This window comes from Choloepus didactylus, chromosome 7, assembly GCF_015220235.1.
Source record: "Choloepus didactylus isolate mChoDid1 chromosome 7, mChoDid1.pri, whole genome shotgun sequence".
In the NCBI taxonomy this organism is placed as follows: domain Eukaryota; kingdom Metazoa; phylum Chordata; class Mammalia; order Pilosa; family Megalonychidae; genus Choloepus; species Choloepus didactylus.
The window spans coordinates 8,361,441-8,379,111 of NC_051313.1; the positions used below are offsets into that span (position 1 = coordinate 8,361,441).

Genomic DNA, 17,671 nt, shown 5'->3' on the forward strand with positions numbered 1-17,671 from the left:
ATCTGTAAACCCCCAAGTATGTCAATACCGTCATAGGACATCACTATGATGCTAACATCCATTGCCAACAACGTTTTCAAGAAGGACCAAAGGACACACTCAGTGGCTGTGGGCGGAGCATACATAAACCACCTGGTGTAAAGGTTAAAATAACCCAAGTAATACCTTTGAAACATCTATCTAGTTCCAGAGTCCAAGGTGGGAATCGCTGCAGTGTCTCGGAACTTTGGGGAGGAAAATGAAGTTGCTCTGTGTTACCAAACTATTTTCCCTTCTCTATCCACTACATCTCAGACATGTCCCTTTGCATTAGTAACTGTTTTCCACAAGACTGTCTACAAAATCTCATCCCAGAAGTGGACAACTTCAAGTGGTCCTAACCAGCACAATTCTTTTGCTGTATCACGTTAAACCAACTTTTTGCATAAGAATTTGTGTGTGTTATATCAAGGGGATGGATTTGAAGAAAGTAGGGGTAAAGTTAACAATGGCCAATATTGGTTTCTATTTCTCTTCCATGTGTTATTTCATAATCTATATTAACCTTTCAGTTAAAAATAATCAGAATAATGTTTCTTAGAGGATGAAAAAATTTCACCTCTCTAAGTACAAGTCATCAAATTTCAGTTGAATATGCCAACCAGAACCATCGTCTGTGAACCGCCATGGCCTGTGGGCCTCCTGGTGCCTGCTGGCCCTTTCGTGCCTTCCCCTGAGTTCAACTTATTCCCCTAAACACTGTGCTATTTCAGCTACATTATGAGCTAAAACACCATTTGTGGGCTAACTTAAACATGTAACCACCGTTTTAACCATTGTTGTGGATTAGATCATGTCCCCCACAAAAGGCCAACTCAGGTGCCGACTCCTGGCTCTGTGGGTGGGAGCCCATTTGTAAATAGGACCTTCGATGATGCTATTAGTTAGGGTCTGCCCAGACTGAATGAGGGGCTGCCTTGATCCAATATGGCGGAAGACCTTCAAATAAAAGGAAGTTGGACGGGGGGGCGGGGGCAGCCAGAAGCTGGAAGTCAATGGAACCTGAAAGAGACAGGAGAAGACTCTCCATGTGCATTGCCATGTGACAGAAAAGCCAAGGAGCCCCAAAGATTGCCCGTCATTCTGAAGGTACTGACCCCAGGAGGAAGCCAACCTTCCAGCCCCTGAAACCGGGAGCCAATAAATTCCTGTTGTTAAGCTTGCATATTGTATGGCATTTGTTTTAGCAGCTAAGAAACTGCTAAATTTCCTGCCAGTGGCTTTAGCAGACTTCTTGGCTGCTAATGAATTAAGCGGCACTGCACTTCTGTCTATCAGAGGTCTTCCAACTTAACTGTGCATTAGATTCAAACACAGAATTTGTCAAAAATACCGTCCCCCAAGCGGCACACCCAGAGATTCAGGATCGGTAGAGCTGGAGTGGGGCCAAGGCACCCTGGGAAACTTTGACACATCAATCTGTGTCAACGATTCTGATGCTTCAGAAAGTGCTTCCTCCACCCTCTGGGGAAAAAAAAAAAGGACTCTTTTTAGAACCTATTTGCCCCTTTTATAAAATTTTAGCAAGTCAGATAGCCCTCACCTGAAGATAGATAGTTAGACTTTGCTTACTCACATGATCAAAGAGAGTCATTATTTATTGAATGTTTATTGCATAATATTTCACTGGTATTTTGAGATGTTGAAATTTTCTGATTCTTTATCCCAAAATTTTTCAGAGTATGTACTTTGGGTCCTTTGAGATTCCAGACGAAATTCAACAGTTTCTTTGCTGCTAGAATTCCCTGACCTTAAATATATAGCCAATGAAAATCTCCAATAATGGTGGGTACAGTTGATAGTATTTCCTAAATTTATTGGACCACAAGCCCCTCAAAGACCACCTTGACTATTTGGGAAGTGTCTCCATAACTCAGGATTTGTTTTTCCTCCTGGCGTTGTATATTCACCCACAATCAGCTCACCACACACTGGAGCAGTTGGGGGGAACATTTTAAAATCCCCTTAGCCAGGCAAGTCACTCTCTCCTTGACACCTGAACTGAGAGAAACAATAACAAACTTCCCCTTAGGCAGCACCATGACGCCATGACGTGTCCTGTTAACAGCTGACACTCCCCCTTCCGTCCCCCGCTGCACCCACTGGTTCACGAGGGTTTTAGTAATCACGTCTTTGCCAACATTCCACGGGACACCCAGGCAGCATCTAGCAATAAGCAGCAAACTATGATAAAATGTAAGCTACCTTTTGATCTTTAGATTGATCACTGATTGGGTAGGAAGCCACCCGGAGAAAACAAGGCCTATCCATAGGTCCTCTCTGGCTTGTGAGATGATTGGTCAGAAAGCAGCAAGTGGCAGACGTGAGGTCGCTAACGTTGCGAGAAAGAAGGAGGATGGAACCCATCGGCATGTTGCTTAGGAGAGTTTACCCTAGTTTGGTTCATGGACTTTGTCTTTCTAGTGCCGGGAGAGTGTCAGTTCTCCCTTACTAGAGGCTGCTTGTTAGGAAGCTGTGCTCTGAGCGGGCTTTGGACACCTGTTTCCTTGCTCTTCCTTGGAATGGTCCCTTTCCCAGATGGTTGGTCTCATCCATCTACGTTGGACCCCTGGTGTCTCTCTGAAATGGTGATAAACTGTTGCTCGAATACAAGTGCTAAATTGTACAGAAGCAATGGCAGGGGCAGGGGAATTCAGGAGAAAGAGCAGCTCACAGGGACTGAGAAGTTTGGGGTAGATTCAGAGGAAAGCTGGGACTTGGGCCAGGTCCTAGAAGGGTGGGAGGTATAGAGAGAAAAGGTGTCCCCCTTGACTGACCACCTGAAGAGCTGGAATTAGTGGGGAGCACAGGCCGCCGAGCCCCGTGTCTCTCTCCCACCCCGCAGCTCGCGGGACACTTGAAGAAGAGGGTTCCAGGCACCCCGGAAAGGCACATGGGCGATCTGAGCTGAAGAAGACAAAAGGAAGAACAAAGGGGAAAGGAAAGAAGGAACCTGAGGCTCACTATAAAATAATCATGCACAGACACGTTTAAAAGTACAGCAGAAACTCCCACTACGGACAGGAAGTGAAGCTGCCAAGAGAGAGGAGAAAAAGGCCTGGGGAGACAGAGAAAGACGGGCCCCCACACCTGGCTCGACTTCCCACCATGCTGATCTCCTTCTCTGCTTAGTGGGAAATCGGGTCCGGGTGATTCCCACACAACCTCAGGGAGTGGGCTCCTGCACAGAAATGAGATTATGGGGTCCCCGGAGAAGAGGGGAAAGAGGTACCAGAAGAAGCAAATGGGCAGGCTCACCCGGCAGTTCTCTCAACTGTAATCTATCACCTCAGTGTTCCAAAACCGGCCATTTCATGCAAGTCAGAAATTTGGGTGGATTGCTTTGCCTGTTTTTTTATTAATTAAAAGTGGGAAGTGGCTGATTTATTATTTCATAAATTCACTACTCTGGGTGGATAGTCTGTCAAATGGTAAGAACATGGGAGAGGACTAACAAAAATAGATTCTTGGCTTGAAAATAGAGAGGACCATTGTTCTAGAGGACATCCATTGAGAATCTGCTGTGAGCCTGACACTTTCCCACCCATTTTCACACACATCTCAGCTAATCCGCACACACTCTGTAAGGAATGTGTCATCCTTCATAGAGGAAGGAAAACGTTATACCCAAGACTCAGAGAGGTCACTCAGCCACCCAAAGCTGGGGATGAGTGGTGGAGGTCCAGCTGAGGCTCCAGCCGAGAGCTGGATAGATAAGGCGGACTCAACACTTACTTTTTTTTTTAATGTCTTTGTGTTTACTTTTTTAAGGCAAAGAAGCCAACTTGCTAATGCAGAATCTGAACAAGTTGCACACGCCTGAAGAAAAATTTGATTTTCTATTCAAGAAGTATGCTGAATTGGTAAGATCTTTGATTAGCTCTTTTCGTCAGAAAGATGCATGGCCTGGCAAGAGCCCAGAAAAGGAGGCTGTTAGTTTTTCATACACGTCATGCAACCCAAGACTCATTGCCTCAAACAAGCGAAATCTCGAATCCATCAAAATAGACTTTTTTAATGGAAAAGAAAATGGTAAACCAAGGAATAACAGAAGAAAGGAAGAAAGAGAGTAGAGTTGGAGTTTATCTCCCTTTAATTATGTGCAAAATTGGGGCATGGGAGAGAGAAGTACAGATAATTAAAAATTGTGAATATTCCAAAGTTTTTTTACACTTTGGAATAAAACAGAAATACACTGGACATAAGGATAATCAAACCTTCAAGCTTTCATTCATTTCTTGTACCCAGGTTTTTCGAGGGGGCACCTCTCAGGTAGGCAGGGGGTTGGGTTAATTCCATCCCTCAGTTTGTGGCTCATTCTCCTCTGGTCTGGGTAGCAGCCGATTGATTGATTGACTGATTGATCGATCCTCTTTGAGCCACATTCTTCCTTCCTCCCCTTCAATGGGAAAGCTTTGATGTGAGTCATTTTGAGAGCAAGTAAAGGTCCTCCCACATGGCCTGATTCTCAGAAACTGAGGCCCACGGGGAGCCAGGGAAGCCACTCCCATGGTCACAGAGAACCCCGAGTGGGTTGTCTCCTCACCAGTTTCTAGAACTGAGCACTGTGGAGAAAGGGGGAGGGCTTGGCGAGGCCACCTCTCTGGTTTCTGTGAATCCTCCAAACACCTGCTGACGTTAAGGTGGACGTTGGCTGTTGGCACGGCACCCCAGAGACGGCCCGCAGCCGAGATGCAGCATCCTCTCCAGCAAACTTGGGCAACTGACCTCTCTTTCATGTCTGCTTCTTTTCTTTAAAAAAAATAAACTCACATGCATATTTCTTTTGGAGAAGCAATAACAAAAGAATGAAATGTAAGCCCACACACAGCAAGACAGTTCCTCCAGGCAGTAGGTTGAGCTGCCCCAGAAGGCCAGTGCACTTTGCAGCTGATGGAGTGGAGCAGCGGGAGTCTCTCACCGGGATGGCCCACACTTCTCCAGGGTGCCCAGGGTTCTCTCATGGGCCACGCTGCTCGCTCTAGTTGCAGAGAGCCCCTTGTCCCCACTCATCCTCCTAGCCAAGCAGTCACCTGCACAGAGGCTATTTCTCAGGAGATCCCACTCAATTCAAGCCTTACTTATAGTACTGACATTTGTGTTATGTCTTATAATAAATTTTAAAACTCAAAAGATCATTCTAGAAAAAATGAATAGGAGAAAACTGACCCCAAAAGGGATCTGCAGAAAGAAAAAATTATAAGGGATTCCAATTTCTTACTTAGGGATTAAAACCTATTTCCCTGCTTACTGATTTTGATATTAATATAGAAAATGTCAGAAATTCCAGTGTTAACATAGCATAAACCATCAAATTTAAAATTGTGACTCAATCTTGTGCACTCAACCTTACAGAATCTGAATCCTGTACTATTATCTACCATTTATTCATTAATATATAAGGATAAGTTCATTAATTAATAAGGACACCTCATGACAAATTAGGAAATGATCAGAAAGAAATTTTTTTCTTTGCAAATTTCCTTAATTTTAATGGAGGAACATCACTAATGCTGTTTTAATTTATTACTTGGCATTAATTTTACTTGTTTTACTTAACAGTAAGTGGTAGAGGAAGAGAACAAGAGACATTGCAAATAAAATTCCAATATGCCTGTTGAGACCGTGCAGAATGCTTCATTAAACCCAAAGCTGCATTTGATAAGCGTTGACTCAGTCGCAATGTGATTGCTTTCACTAAGAAACCCCATATGCATTCATGAGTCTGAAGTATTTGAACAAAACTAGTGACACAGTAAAAAATAATTGACAGAAAGCTAAGGGGTTTTATTTTAGAGAAATGCAAGATAGACCTAGCTAAATTGTAAATTTGTATGCTCTTGCAGCAAAATAAAAATGTTCAATGGTCAACGAGCAAGCACAAAATAACTCTCCCCGTCATTAAGCATGCGAAGGGTATATTCCTCCTGACACTCAGATATACCCACAAAGGACAGGGCTTTGCCCACCAGGGGACACTCAGCAATGTCTGGAGACATTTTGGGATGCTGTGATGGGGAGGTGCTACTGGCCCTTCGTGGTCGGAGCCAGGGATGCTGCTTTACGGGCTACAGTATACGTGGCAGCCCCACAACAAAGAGTCACCCACACAAAATGTCATTAGTTCAGGGGTAGGGAAGCCTAACTCAGGGATAATCTTCAAAAGGCAATGAAATGCCAGTGGTAATATGATAATAACAATATATGTATTTCAAGACAAGACAATAGTGCATTTAAAATCCAAACATAAGCACAAGAAATTTCACCCCTCTAATAACTGTGGAGCCAAAAGAAAGGATCTCATCTGTACTATGAACAGGAGTTTAGCATGAGAAATAGACAATAAAGTGTCATGGATTTTCCAACTGAATCTTGAGCAGAATATCAATTTCAAGCAATATATATAGTTGCACAGGCTTAGTTTCTCCTGATGCTAATTCTCGCTGATGAGTACGTTGCCGTGAGTCTGAGGATAGACCGTCATGCGTGGATATCCCTGGCTTAGCCTGGCAGTGTGTGCAGTGGTCATTCCAGCCGGCAGAACAGAGGGAGGAAAGGAGTCGGATACGATGTGGAGCAAGAAAGGGTGATGTTCCTGATCATCGTGTGCAGGAAGAATAAAGACAGGTTTCTTAGTCTCCCGAGGCTGCTCTAATAAAACACGACAAGCTGGTGGCTTAAAACAACAGGAATTTCTTGTCTCACTGCTCTGGGAGCCAGAAGTCCAAATGCCAAGTGTTGGCCGGGCCCAGCTCCCTCTGAAGTCTGTAGGGTTCTGGCGGTGGCTTGTCAGCCATCCGTGGTGTCCTGTGGACTAACTCCAGCTCTGACTCCATCCTGCGGCCATCTATTCTCTCCCATTCCGTGTCCAGCTGTCCCCTTCTTATAAGGCCTCCGGTCATCCTAGACTAGGGCCAACCCTACTCCAGTTTGGCTTCATCCTAACTAATAACATCTCAAAGATCCTATTTCCAAACACTGAGTTTTGCCGTTCATGCTGTTGTGTGCACTGGCTGTTTCTGAAGCTTCGGTGAAAAACTGTCAATGCTTTGATCTTTGAGGAGCCATTTCTCTTCTCCCCCTTTCTTAGAGTCCATACCCTCAGCCCAGAATTATAAGCAAAGGGTTTTCTTCCTCTGTTTACCAGGAGGCCACTTCTCTCAAGAAAGAACTGTGGGAACTAAATGTAACCCAAGCAGACACACTGTTGGCCATTCCTCCAGGGCATCGTGAGGAATTCTGGCCCATTGCAGATTTTGAATCATACCTTTCTATAGCAACTGACATCATTAGATGGTCAAGAAAAAGATAACTATCTCTAGACCACCAGAAAATAAAAGACCAAAGTAAGAAGAGATCAATAATAATATTATAATAATAAAGGTGATGGGGATAAAGAAAAACCTATAAATGCTATGCTCTGAAAACTATGTCTATAGGTACTGCAAAAATGACATTTGTGAAGTTCCTTTGCTTCCGGAGAGATGGGATAATCGCAAAAAAAATGTTTCCAAACAACCATAGAGAGATCTTTAAGTCTTCCCTCTTTGGTGCTTTTCTGTTAACTCACTAGAGTCCTGCCATTTCTGTCTCGTTGAAACCCCCTGTCTAGCTGGAGGAACACCGCACCGAGCAAAAGGCATTAAAGCTCCTACAAAAGAAACAGGTACAAATCCAAAAGGAGAAGGACCAGTTGCAGGGTGAGCACAGCAGGGCTGTCCTCGCGAGAAGCAAGCTGGAGAGTCTGTGCCGGGAGCTGCAGAGACACAACAAGACCCTGAAGGTAGGTGTCTCGGGTCGGAGAACCCAATTCCTCAAATGCTGTGTAGACACAGCCCTCTGCTGCTCGTGGGAAGGGCACGAGCTTTAGAACCATGGAGGCTCAAGTTCAAACACCAGCCCTGTGGCTCACTCGCTGGGGAACTTCAATAAGTTATTTTACCTCCCTGAGCTTGTTGCCTCATCCATAAAATGGGGATATGCCAAATTCACTGGCTGGTTGGGAAAATAACTAAGTTCCCACAGGTACCCACACAGGCCCAGACTCAGAGCAGGCCCTTAACAAAATGTGCGCCATGCTCCTTACCTGTTTTATGTTGCATGTATTTGTTGCTGCTGTCTTTCAAAGGTGGGTCTGAGTTCTACTTTTTGGAAAAACAATTTGTAGAACTTCAATACTTTTGGCATCTATCATGAAATCTGCAGCCATGAAATAAATTGACACGGAAGCTAATTGACATGATAAAGCAGGAGATGGAGAGCTAAAATGTCAATAGTCGTGAAAAAAGAAGCTACTTGAAAAAAGAAGCTTCAGACTTAATTATTTAATCTAAAAATAATAGACTAATCACTTCATTAAGTTTGCATGAGTTTCATTAATTACAGCATAAGCCTCAAGCAGTGTGGTTAATTTGATTACACAAAGACACTAGCTCCATTCAATAAGGCAAGAGTTGGAGCTCTGCAAGATAACACTGAATGCATCCACCAGCCCCCTTCCAATTGAAGATCCTGGAGCTCTAGACAAACAATAATTAATTCAAACCAATGTTCCTGTGAGGGGATTGTTACCACATGGGCTTAGAAGGAGATACATTAAGACACAGAGGGATTAATGTCATGGCTGAGTTTGTGTAATGAGTTAGGAAGAAAAATTGAAGAGGATGAAGAGAGTGATGGCGACTCATATTCCAAACGGCTTTTTGATATCTGGAAAGTGGGAGGCCAGTGTGATGAACCCTAACTCTCAGATTACAAGTTCTAGACGATGGGCTTCTGGCATTTTCTTCAGTGATTGCATGAAGGACAACCAGAAACCCGGGCTGGAGGGGGGCATGCTCGGGATGGGAACATCATCCTCAACTCAAGATATGTGTTCAAGTGGGAGCACTGTCACACCAATCTCTCGGCTGTCAGTAGTGCTATGGAGTAAGGAGATAAAAATTAAATCAGATATGGTGGAAGGTTAATTATTCAACACAGAGAATTAAAGAGTAGAAGGCTGTGGCTTGGTCTCTCGGGGAGCAGGCTAAGGCAGAACGAGGGAAGTGGTGACAGACTTCGTACGTATGTCCACCCACACACTTCAGTAATGGCGACAAGACCAAGTCCCATTATCATCCCGGGAGTTGTGCTCAGTGCTTTACAGATGGTATTTCATTTACTCTTCCCAACAACCCTATGTGGTGTTAGTATCTCCATTTTACTGAGGGTGCTATCCTCATTTAACTTAGGCTCAGCAGTCTGAATCAGTTGCTTAAGTTCACGAACACTGTAGCATCAACATCAAGATTCAAATTCAGAATATTTCCCAATTTCCCTTCTGATTTATTCTTTGACCCTTGGATTATTTAGGGGTTTAATTTCCAAATATTTAGGACTTACCTACATATCTCATTGTTATTGACTTCTAATTTAATTCCACTGTGGTCAGAGAACATACTACATATGGTTTCAATCCTTTGACAGTTGTGAGACTTTCAATGGCCCATCATATGATCTACCTTGATGAATATAATATGTGTGCCCGGAAAGAATGTCTACTCTGAAATGTTAGGGATAGTGTTCCAAAAATAAGAATTAGGTCTAGATCAGTTAAGTCTTTTCTGAAATTTTGTCTAGTTGTTCTATCAATTGCTGAGAAATAGGTGTTAAAAATCTCCTAGTGTAATTGTAAATTGTCTATTTCCCCTTTTAATTATGTCAATTTTTGCTTCATGTAATTTGAAGTGTTGATATTAGGTGTATACACATTTATGATTATTATGTCTCCCTGATGAGTTGACAATTTTATCATTAGGAATTGTCCTTCAGCAATCCTCTTTATCTTGACTTCAACATTTTCTGATAACATACAGTCAATTCAGTCGTCTTATGCTTATTGTTTGCATGTTTTATCTCTTTACACCCACTTAATTTCAACTCGGGTCTTTATTTTTAAAGTGCATCTCTTATAGACAGCATAGACTCAAATCTTTCTTTCTCTTTCATTCTTACAGTCTCTGCCTTTTAATTGAGGACTCGTCCATTAAGATTTAATGTAATCATTTATGTAGTTGGATATAAATCTACCATTTTATTATTTGTTTACTCTGTCGCCTCTGTTTTCTGTTCCTTTTTTCTTGTCCCTGGATTGTTTGTTTATAAATTGCATTTTAATTTATCTCTTGCCTTTTTAATTACACATCTTTGCATTGTTTTTAGTGGTGGCTCTGTGATTACTATATACATTCTTAACATTTCACAATCTACTTGGAGTTAATACTGTATCACTTCACATAATATGTAGAAACCTTGCAATTAAATAGATCCATTTACTTCTCCCACCTTTAAGCTATGATAGTCATGTATATTAAAGCCCACGTGACAGTTATAATATTTTTCTTTAAACAGCCATATGTATTTCTTTATAAATTAAAAGAAATTAAATGCCCTTTTTATTCATCCAGATAATTACAATTCCTGATGGTTTTCATTTCTTGGTGAAGCTCTGAGCTTCTGAGTGGCATCATTTCCCTTCAACCCAATGAACTTCCCTCATATTTCTCATAATGAACTTCCTTCATATTTTTCATAATATGGCAGTTCTGGAAATGAATTGTCTTAGTTGTCTTTTTTCTTTAAAATGTCTTTATTTTACCCTTATTATTGAAGGCTATATTTTTTTGATAAAGAATTCTGGATTGACAGGGTTTTTTGCTTCGGACTTTTATAGATGTTGTTCCACTGTAGTCTGGCCTCCATAATTTCTAAAGAAAAGCAACTATCATTTAAATTGTAGTTCCCCTGTATGCAATATATCATTCATCTCCAGCTACTCTCCTGATTTTTCTCTCCATCTTTGGTTTTCAGAAGTTCGACTTCTTTATGCTCAGGAAAGGTCTTATTTATTCTGCTTGTGGTTTGTTGTGCTTCCTTTATCTGTAAATGTATATCTTTCACCAAATTTGGGGAACTATCAGCCATAATTTCTTTAAATATTTTTTTCTGCCCCATTCCCTCCCTCTCCTGTTCTTTGGAGATTCCAATTCCATTTGTGTTTGACCTTTTGATACTTTCCCACAGGTTCCTGAGTCCCTCGTCAAGTTTTTCACCAATCTTCCTTCTCTTTTATCTTCAGATTACATCATTTCTGTTAATCTATCTTCACCTTCACTGACTCTTTCCTTTCTTAATTTATAGATATTGTAATTTTAAATTCTAGAATTTCCATTTGGTTCTTTTTATAGCTTAATTTTCTCTCCTGAGATTTTCTTTTTATTCATCAAGATAATATGCTCCTTTGCATCACTGAGTATATTTGTAATGCCTGTTTAAAAATTCATGTCTGCTAAGTTCACACCTGAGTCATTGTGGAATGATCCTTCACTTACTGTCTTTGCTCTTGAGAATGGGTCACATTTATTGATTCTTCACATGTCAAGTAATTTTAGATTATATCCTAGAGGTTGTGACTATTATGCTTGGAGAATCTGGATTCTACTATATGCCTCTGAAGAACGTTGATTTGTTTTAAAGCAGGCAATTAACTTAGAATGAAATTGCAGATGTTTCTTGGGCAGCAGCTCAAGTCTCAGTTCGGTTCTTTCTTCCTTGGCCGGGCCACCTTAAGTCTACCCAACACAGACATGGTTCTGCATCAGCCAGAGACTTGGGCAGAGTTTGTTTACAAAATTTGGGGGCTCTCCCTCTCTGAACTTCTCCTTCCTGGGAATTTCCCTTGCCCTGCAGTAGCTGTAGCTGCCTGGAGCTCTGTAATCTCATTCTTCAGACCAGAAGGATAATGGATTTTCTCTGAGCTTTTTACCCATCCCTCCCAGATGCCAACTGCATTCTGCCCTCACACTAAAAAAGAAACTGTAAAAAGTGGGAAACTTACTACATACCATTCCCTTTCTACAAGTATCTGCTTCCATCCAGAATCTGCCCGATTCTATTTACTCTCCAAGGCCCTCGAGCAGTTGTCTCTTGCAGAGTGTTCGGAGTTTTGAGTTGTCTGCAGGACGATCAGCACAGGCTGAGCTCACTGGGCCCTTCTAGAGGTGCATATATCCAAAGTACATGCAAGTCGCCAGCAGCTGGCTACAAATAAGCACATCCAAATCTAAAAGCCATGCGCCAGGAGCTTGGGAAGAGATTGAAAGAGAACCCATACTCAGGCTGTGCCCACCACCACAAATTTTAATTTTTACTACCTTTTATCGACATTTCCTTTGTGATAGTCAAAAACCCCACAAAAACTGACGATTTAGGATAATATAGAAAAGAACCAGTGGAAGTCTGAGACATGGGGCTTGTTTCCAAAAAAAATATGCTACCTATATTTGAAGCAATAAATCTGGGCCTCAAACTACACTGAAAAAGAACTCTGCAGGAAGAGTCAGGTACATGTCTCAGGGAACACGTTTTTAGTAAAGAAATAAGTAGGGTTTGTCTTCAGGATATCATGGAATTTTAATATGGGAAGGACTAAAGGAATTAGCTAGTCCATGCTACTCCTATGTCTGTATATAAATTAATAATTCACTGATTCGTTAAAGAGAGTTATGAACACCTGTGCCAGGCCCAGCATCGGGTCGAAGCTGCACAACGATGCTTGCAGAGTTTGTTGTCATAGTTATCGTAGACTTTCTCCCTCGATCTTGTATGCATTAGTAATTTGCTCTCTGAATAAAGTATTTGCTAAAGAAAATAAAATATTTTTTTGCTCAGACACTGGCCAAAGTATTGCAAATTCCTAATCAATGGGCTCAAATTTTAGAAGATTTGCTAGATTTCATTTTCTCCCATTGAAAAACAATGTAAATGCAAGATCCTGTTTTGTGGGCAAGCACTGGATACCCTGATCCTCTGACTTGGGTTTAAAGTCAGCCTAACAGCTGTCCCTTCTGATCTGTAACCAGCAGCCAATGAAAAACTCAGATTTGCTGGATAGTATGGGATGGTTCTTTGATTTATTCATTCATGGATGGAATAGTTATAACTGCATAAGGCACTCAGATCAAAGTCTGTAGTTCTTTGCATCAGAATTTGTTGATTTCTAAGCTGACCAGAGTAATGAGGAGAAAATCACTTTCGAAGGTATATTCAGTTTTTCTTAACTGATAGCCATAATCAGTTTCAGCAGACGCATATAGTAAGAGTTAGTATGACAAAGCCAGGAAATGAAATCTCAGAGTGTTAATTCCTTCCGTTCAGAAGTGCGGATAACTTCCACAATATCCCTAATTAGCATGTATTGAGTGACATCTTCTTAGGGATATTGTCACATTAGAATCAGTGATATTGTCACATTAGAATTAGTGAAAGTGTTAACATTGTAGAGGAAAAAGGAAACCTAATAATAAATTAAAATATTTCCAGAGCATCTATTTTCAGCATTGGTTTTTCTTTTGATCATATTATTCTACTACCATAATAAAGATTTGCACAATTACTTCTATTTAAATGATTTTTTTCAGGAAACAAAATCCTGTTACATAAATGGAACTTGGTAGGCAACTAAATGCAATATAGTTTTACTTGCCAACAATGAAGCAAGCTTTCATATTAACAATTAGTCAGAACTGAAATGCCTGTATATCACTTGTCAGAAGTGTGAAGTGTCTCTATCTTTAGTATGATGTAGCAAGATTAAACCCTTTTATTCTAAAAGAATAAGAAGAACAATCAAAAAGCAAATAAGTCTCAATATAGATATGGAGGAAATTTGGGTACATTGTTAGTGGTTAGCAATGAATGGAGAGTTTTGATTGAGGGGAAGAGAGAACAGAAGTGATATAAAAGTTAATTTCCAATTTTGAATGTTAACAAAGCAGAAGAGGGGAAAATTAGATGTTTTATTTTAAAATTAAAGATTTGAGACTTAATATACTTTCAGATTCAAAATTTACATAGGACATTTCAATTGCCCTGACTGACATGTGGGATAATTATTCTTTCAGACAGAAATAAATTATCCAGCTTATTTTCAAAGATATCTTTTTCTATTCTTGAATTGCTGCAATTGACTCCATGGCTGTCTTGGTTTTCTTGTTTGAGGAAGGTTTTCTTCTTACTAAGACAAAGTTTATGTAGTGATCAATTATATTTGCAAAACTTGGATAATGTAATTACGTGGCTAATATGCCATAGTTTTTATCTAGGAGTATAAGGTCTATTTTTCTTCTTCCTGTACCCAACCAAAGGAACACATGAGCTGTCCCATCAACCCATGAAACCAAGCAGCCTTGCTCTTCAGGCCGCAGTCTGAAAATCGTGTGACGTGTGTTGGAAATTGCTACAGCTCATTCACTCAACGTGCAGCCCATCATCTTCAAAACAAGCCTATTCCTCACACACTGCAGGACTCAAGGCCCCCCACACGCCCCAGTGGCTGTGCAGACATGGCCAAAATCCTCGCTTAGCATCCACCCAGGGAGGAAAACCATCCTACTTACCAACACCCGCGTCCCCTCCCGTTGACCTCCTCTTGAGTTCTCTAAGCCCCGAGTGCTGCCACCACGTAACAACATACTGTCCTTTTCACCAACAGGAGGAAACGCTCCAGCGGGCACGTGAGGAAGAGGAGAAGAGGAAGGAGATCACAAACCACTTCCAGAGCACACTGACGGACATCCAGGCCCAGATCGAGCAGCAGAGCGAGCGGAATATGAAGTTGTGTCAGGAGAACACGGAGCTGGCTGAGAAGCTCAAAAGCATCATCGATCAATACGAGCTCCGAGAGGAGGTGAGGGCTGCAGCCGCGGACCCGTGGCCGTCACAGTGCGGACCTGGTGGCCAGGGTGGGGAACCTGGGAAATAAGAGTTAGGACCAGGCCTCTCAATCGATCAATATTTAGGATTGAATTTGTTTTCCTATCCAAAATAAAGACAGACGGTATTACATAGTACCTGGCTGCAAAGCCATGCGGGATTTCTTCAAACTGGAATCACTGCAGGGGCAAGGAGTAGACAGAAAGTGAGAACAGTTTTTCCTTTTAAGATAGTGTTTCTCAGTCTTGCTAAAACGCTCATATAAAACCCAAAATATCTTAGCATGTCACCTAAATTTAGGTTCTATATTCTACAGGCCCCATGAGCCAAAATGGACATGACCAATAAGACAATAATTATAATAATGGTTATCACATCCCCAGGGCTTGGTTTGTGCCATGCCATGTGCTAAGTGCTGCACTTTCCATGCAGTATGCCATGGAATCTCCTCAGCAAGTCTGTGCACCATATAATGATAGATTATCTGCATTTTATAGAGAGAAGCCAGGGCTGTGAGATTGAATCACTTCCCACAGACACAAAAGCCAAGCATTCTCACCAAGCTTTACTTCTGATAGCTTACGTTAGGGGGACTATCAGCAACTTTTGTTATCTGAAAATGACCTTATAATATGCAATGTTTTTAAAATTCTAGAGGACCTTTCAGGATTTTGATATGTCAGATTCCTTTCCCCACCCAGATTTTGAAATCTCTCCTTTAAAATGTCACATGACATAGCAAAAGTGACCCTTTTGGCATCAGGAAAAATGGTAGCAGTTAGATAAATCCAGAAACTCCTCCCATGGAGCCCAAACAACCTGCCATCACTTTATCTTGTCATGAAGATCAGTCCAGCTGCAGCATGGAAGTTCAGACTAGAGAAGGGGGAGCAAGAACTGAGAGGAAAACGTCCATGTTCTTGACAGGGCTCTCCCATGGGAAAGGCAGGTGGGCCCTGGAATCCCACTTCGGGGCTCCGGGATGGGTGCTGGTGAAGCCCACGGGGAGAACCCCACATGCCCCGTCTCCTGCACCGAGAAGCCGAGGTGGAGCTGGAAGCTTGTCTTCATGAGCAAGTCCTGAGGTCTAAGGGAAGGGCCTCCAGGTATGGAGGAAGCTTAGGAGGTTTGCAAGCAACTCCTCCCTGATCCCCAGTGGTCCTCAGCCCTAGAGCTCCAGTTCAGGGGTCCGGGGCCGCACCCAGACCTTGGCACACACCAGTACCCAGAGCTCCTCACAGCCTGTGAGACAAGACGTGGAGGAGAATTCAGCAGGATACGCCGTATTCATGCTGTGATTACAAGGGGTTCCCCTTCCATCAGGAGACCCAAAACCAGGCACTAGTGCCATGCCCTTCTTTAATATCATTGCCTCTGCCATCGGCTTAATAAGGAACATCACGGCTAATAGTTACCAAATTTACAGTGACACCTTGGGGACCATTAATGCTTTGGAACTCTGGCACCTCCACTTCTGCAAAATGTCAGGGGCTGTCTCAGTCTCCTGGGGCTGCCAGGGACAAGGTCTTAACAGAAATGTGTCTCCCACAGTTCTGGAGGCCAGGAGTTTGGAACTGAGGTGGTGGCAGGGCCGTGTCCTCTGCAACTGTAGGTCCTGGACGTGTCCATCTTCTCTCTGTCCTTCTGTTTCCAAATGTCCTCTCCTTACCAGCACCCTGGTCATACTGAATAAAGGGTCACTCTCTTCCCGGTTGGCCGTGTCCTAACCAATCACATCTTCAGAGATCCTATTTCCCAACAGCATCCAGTCATGAGACCTGGGGTTAGGACCTGAGCATGTCTTTGTGGGGAACACAGTTCACCCCAGCAGGGGCTGCACCAATGTGTGGCTGTCACAGAAAGCCCTAAATGAGGGCAGGGCATTTAGTCGCTGCTTTTTAAAACCTTAAACCTGCAGAATGTGTGCTCAGGTGACTTTTATTTTTTTATTTATTTTTACTCTTTTCAAGCACTTATAATGAACCAAGCTTTTTCCATGCCCTTCATCTTTCCTTAGCATCTGGACAAAATATTTAAACACAGAGAACTGCAGCAGAAGCTGGTGGACGCCAAACTCGAGCAGGCGCAAGAAATGATGAAGGAAGCCGAGGAGCGGCACAGCCGAGAGAAGGAATATGTACCTATCCTTTCACTGGGGTTCCTGCTGCTCTCCCCTCTGGGCAGTTTTGACGACTGTCCTAGAGCTCGAGGGGGCTGGGAGGAGGCGCATGGGCCTCTGGAGACCTAAGTCTGCCAGTCCAGTACAAGGCACTGTGTCTACAAGTGCTTTTTACATGAAGTGGCTTTCATTTGCTCAGCGAGTAGTTTGCAGGCACCTGCCCCATGCCAAGCACCATACGAGGTCCCGGGATGGCAGTGAACGTGACCCTGAGGGGCCGTCTGCCATCATGGAGAGCCCAGTTTAACTGGAAAGAGACAGGCAATAAATAGGTGAACCAACAAGGGGGGTCCTTCCAGGTAGCAGGAAGTGTTCCCAGGGAAATGAGGAGGAACTGAGGGGCCTCCTGAGACGGGGTGACCGGGCAGTCCTCGGCCGGGGAAGACGAGACGGAGCTGTGGGGAGTCGGGGACACAGGGGGGCTACAGCAGCTGCGATGGCAGCAGAGACAAGAAGGGGTCCCAGTACAGGAGGGAGGGAAGGAGGAAAGAACGGGCCAAGCTGGAGCTTTGCAAGGCTTGGGAAGTTGTTTGAATTTTATTCTCAATCAAGTGGGGAAGTACTGGGCCATTTTGGCAAAGGAATTGGCAAAGCTGCTTCACCACTGTAATATATCAGTTCGGTTCCTGGGTGGGAAATGGACCAAAGAGGAAGAAGAAAGCAAGAAGGTCATCGGGAGGCTATGGCTACAGTCCTGAT

General features: G+C 42.8%; 1 protein-coding gene across 1 annotated transcript in view; it reads left to right on the forward strand.

Annotated features, from left to right (window-relative positions):
* Positions 1–17,671, forward strand: part of TXLNB (taxilin beta) — a 71,123-nt gene that overhangs the window by 39,335 nt on the left and 14,117 nt on the right. The window contains exons 4-7 of the mRNA XM_037844607.1: positions 3,811–3,902; positions 7,652–7,822; positions 14,573–14,767; positions 16,811–16,930. Coding sequence (XP_037700535.1) covers positions 3,811–3,902; positions 7,652–7,822; positions 14,573–14,767; positions 16,811–16,930 — 578 coding nt within the window. The remainder of the gene's footprint in view (positions 1–3,810; positions 3,903–7,651; positions 7,823–14,572; positions 14,768–16,810; positions 16,931–17,671) is intronic.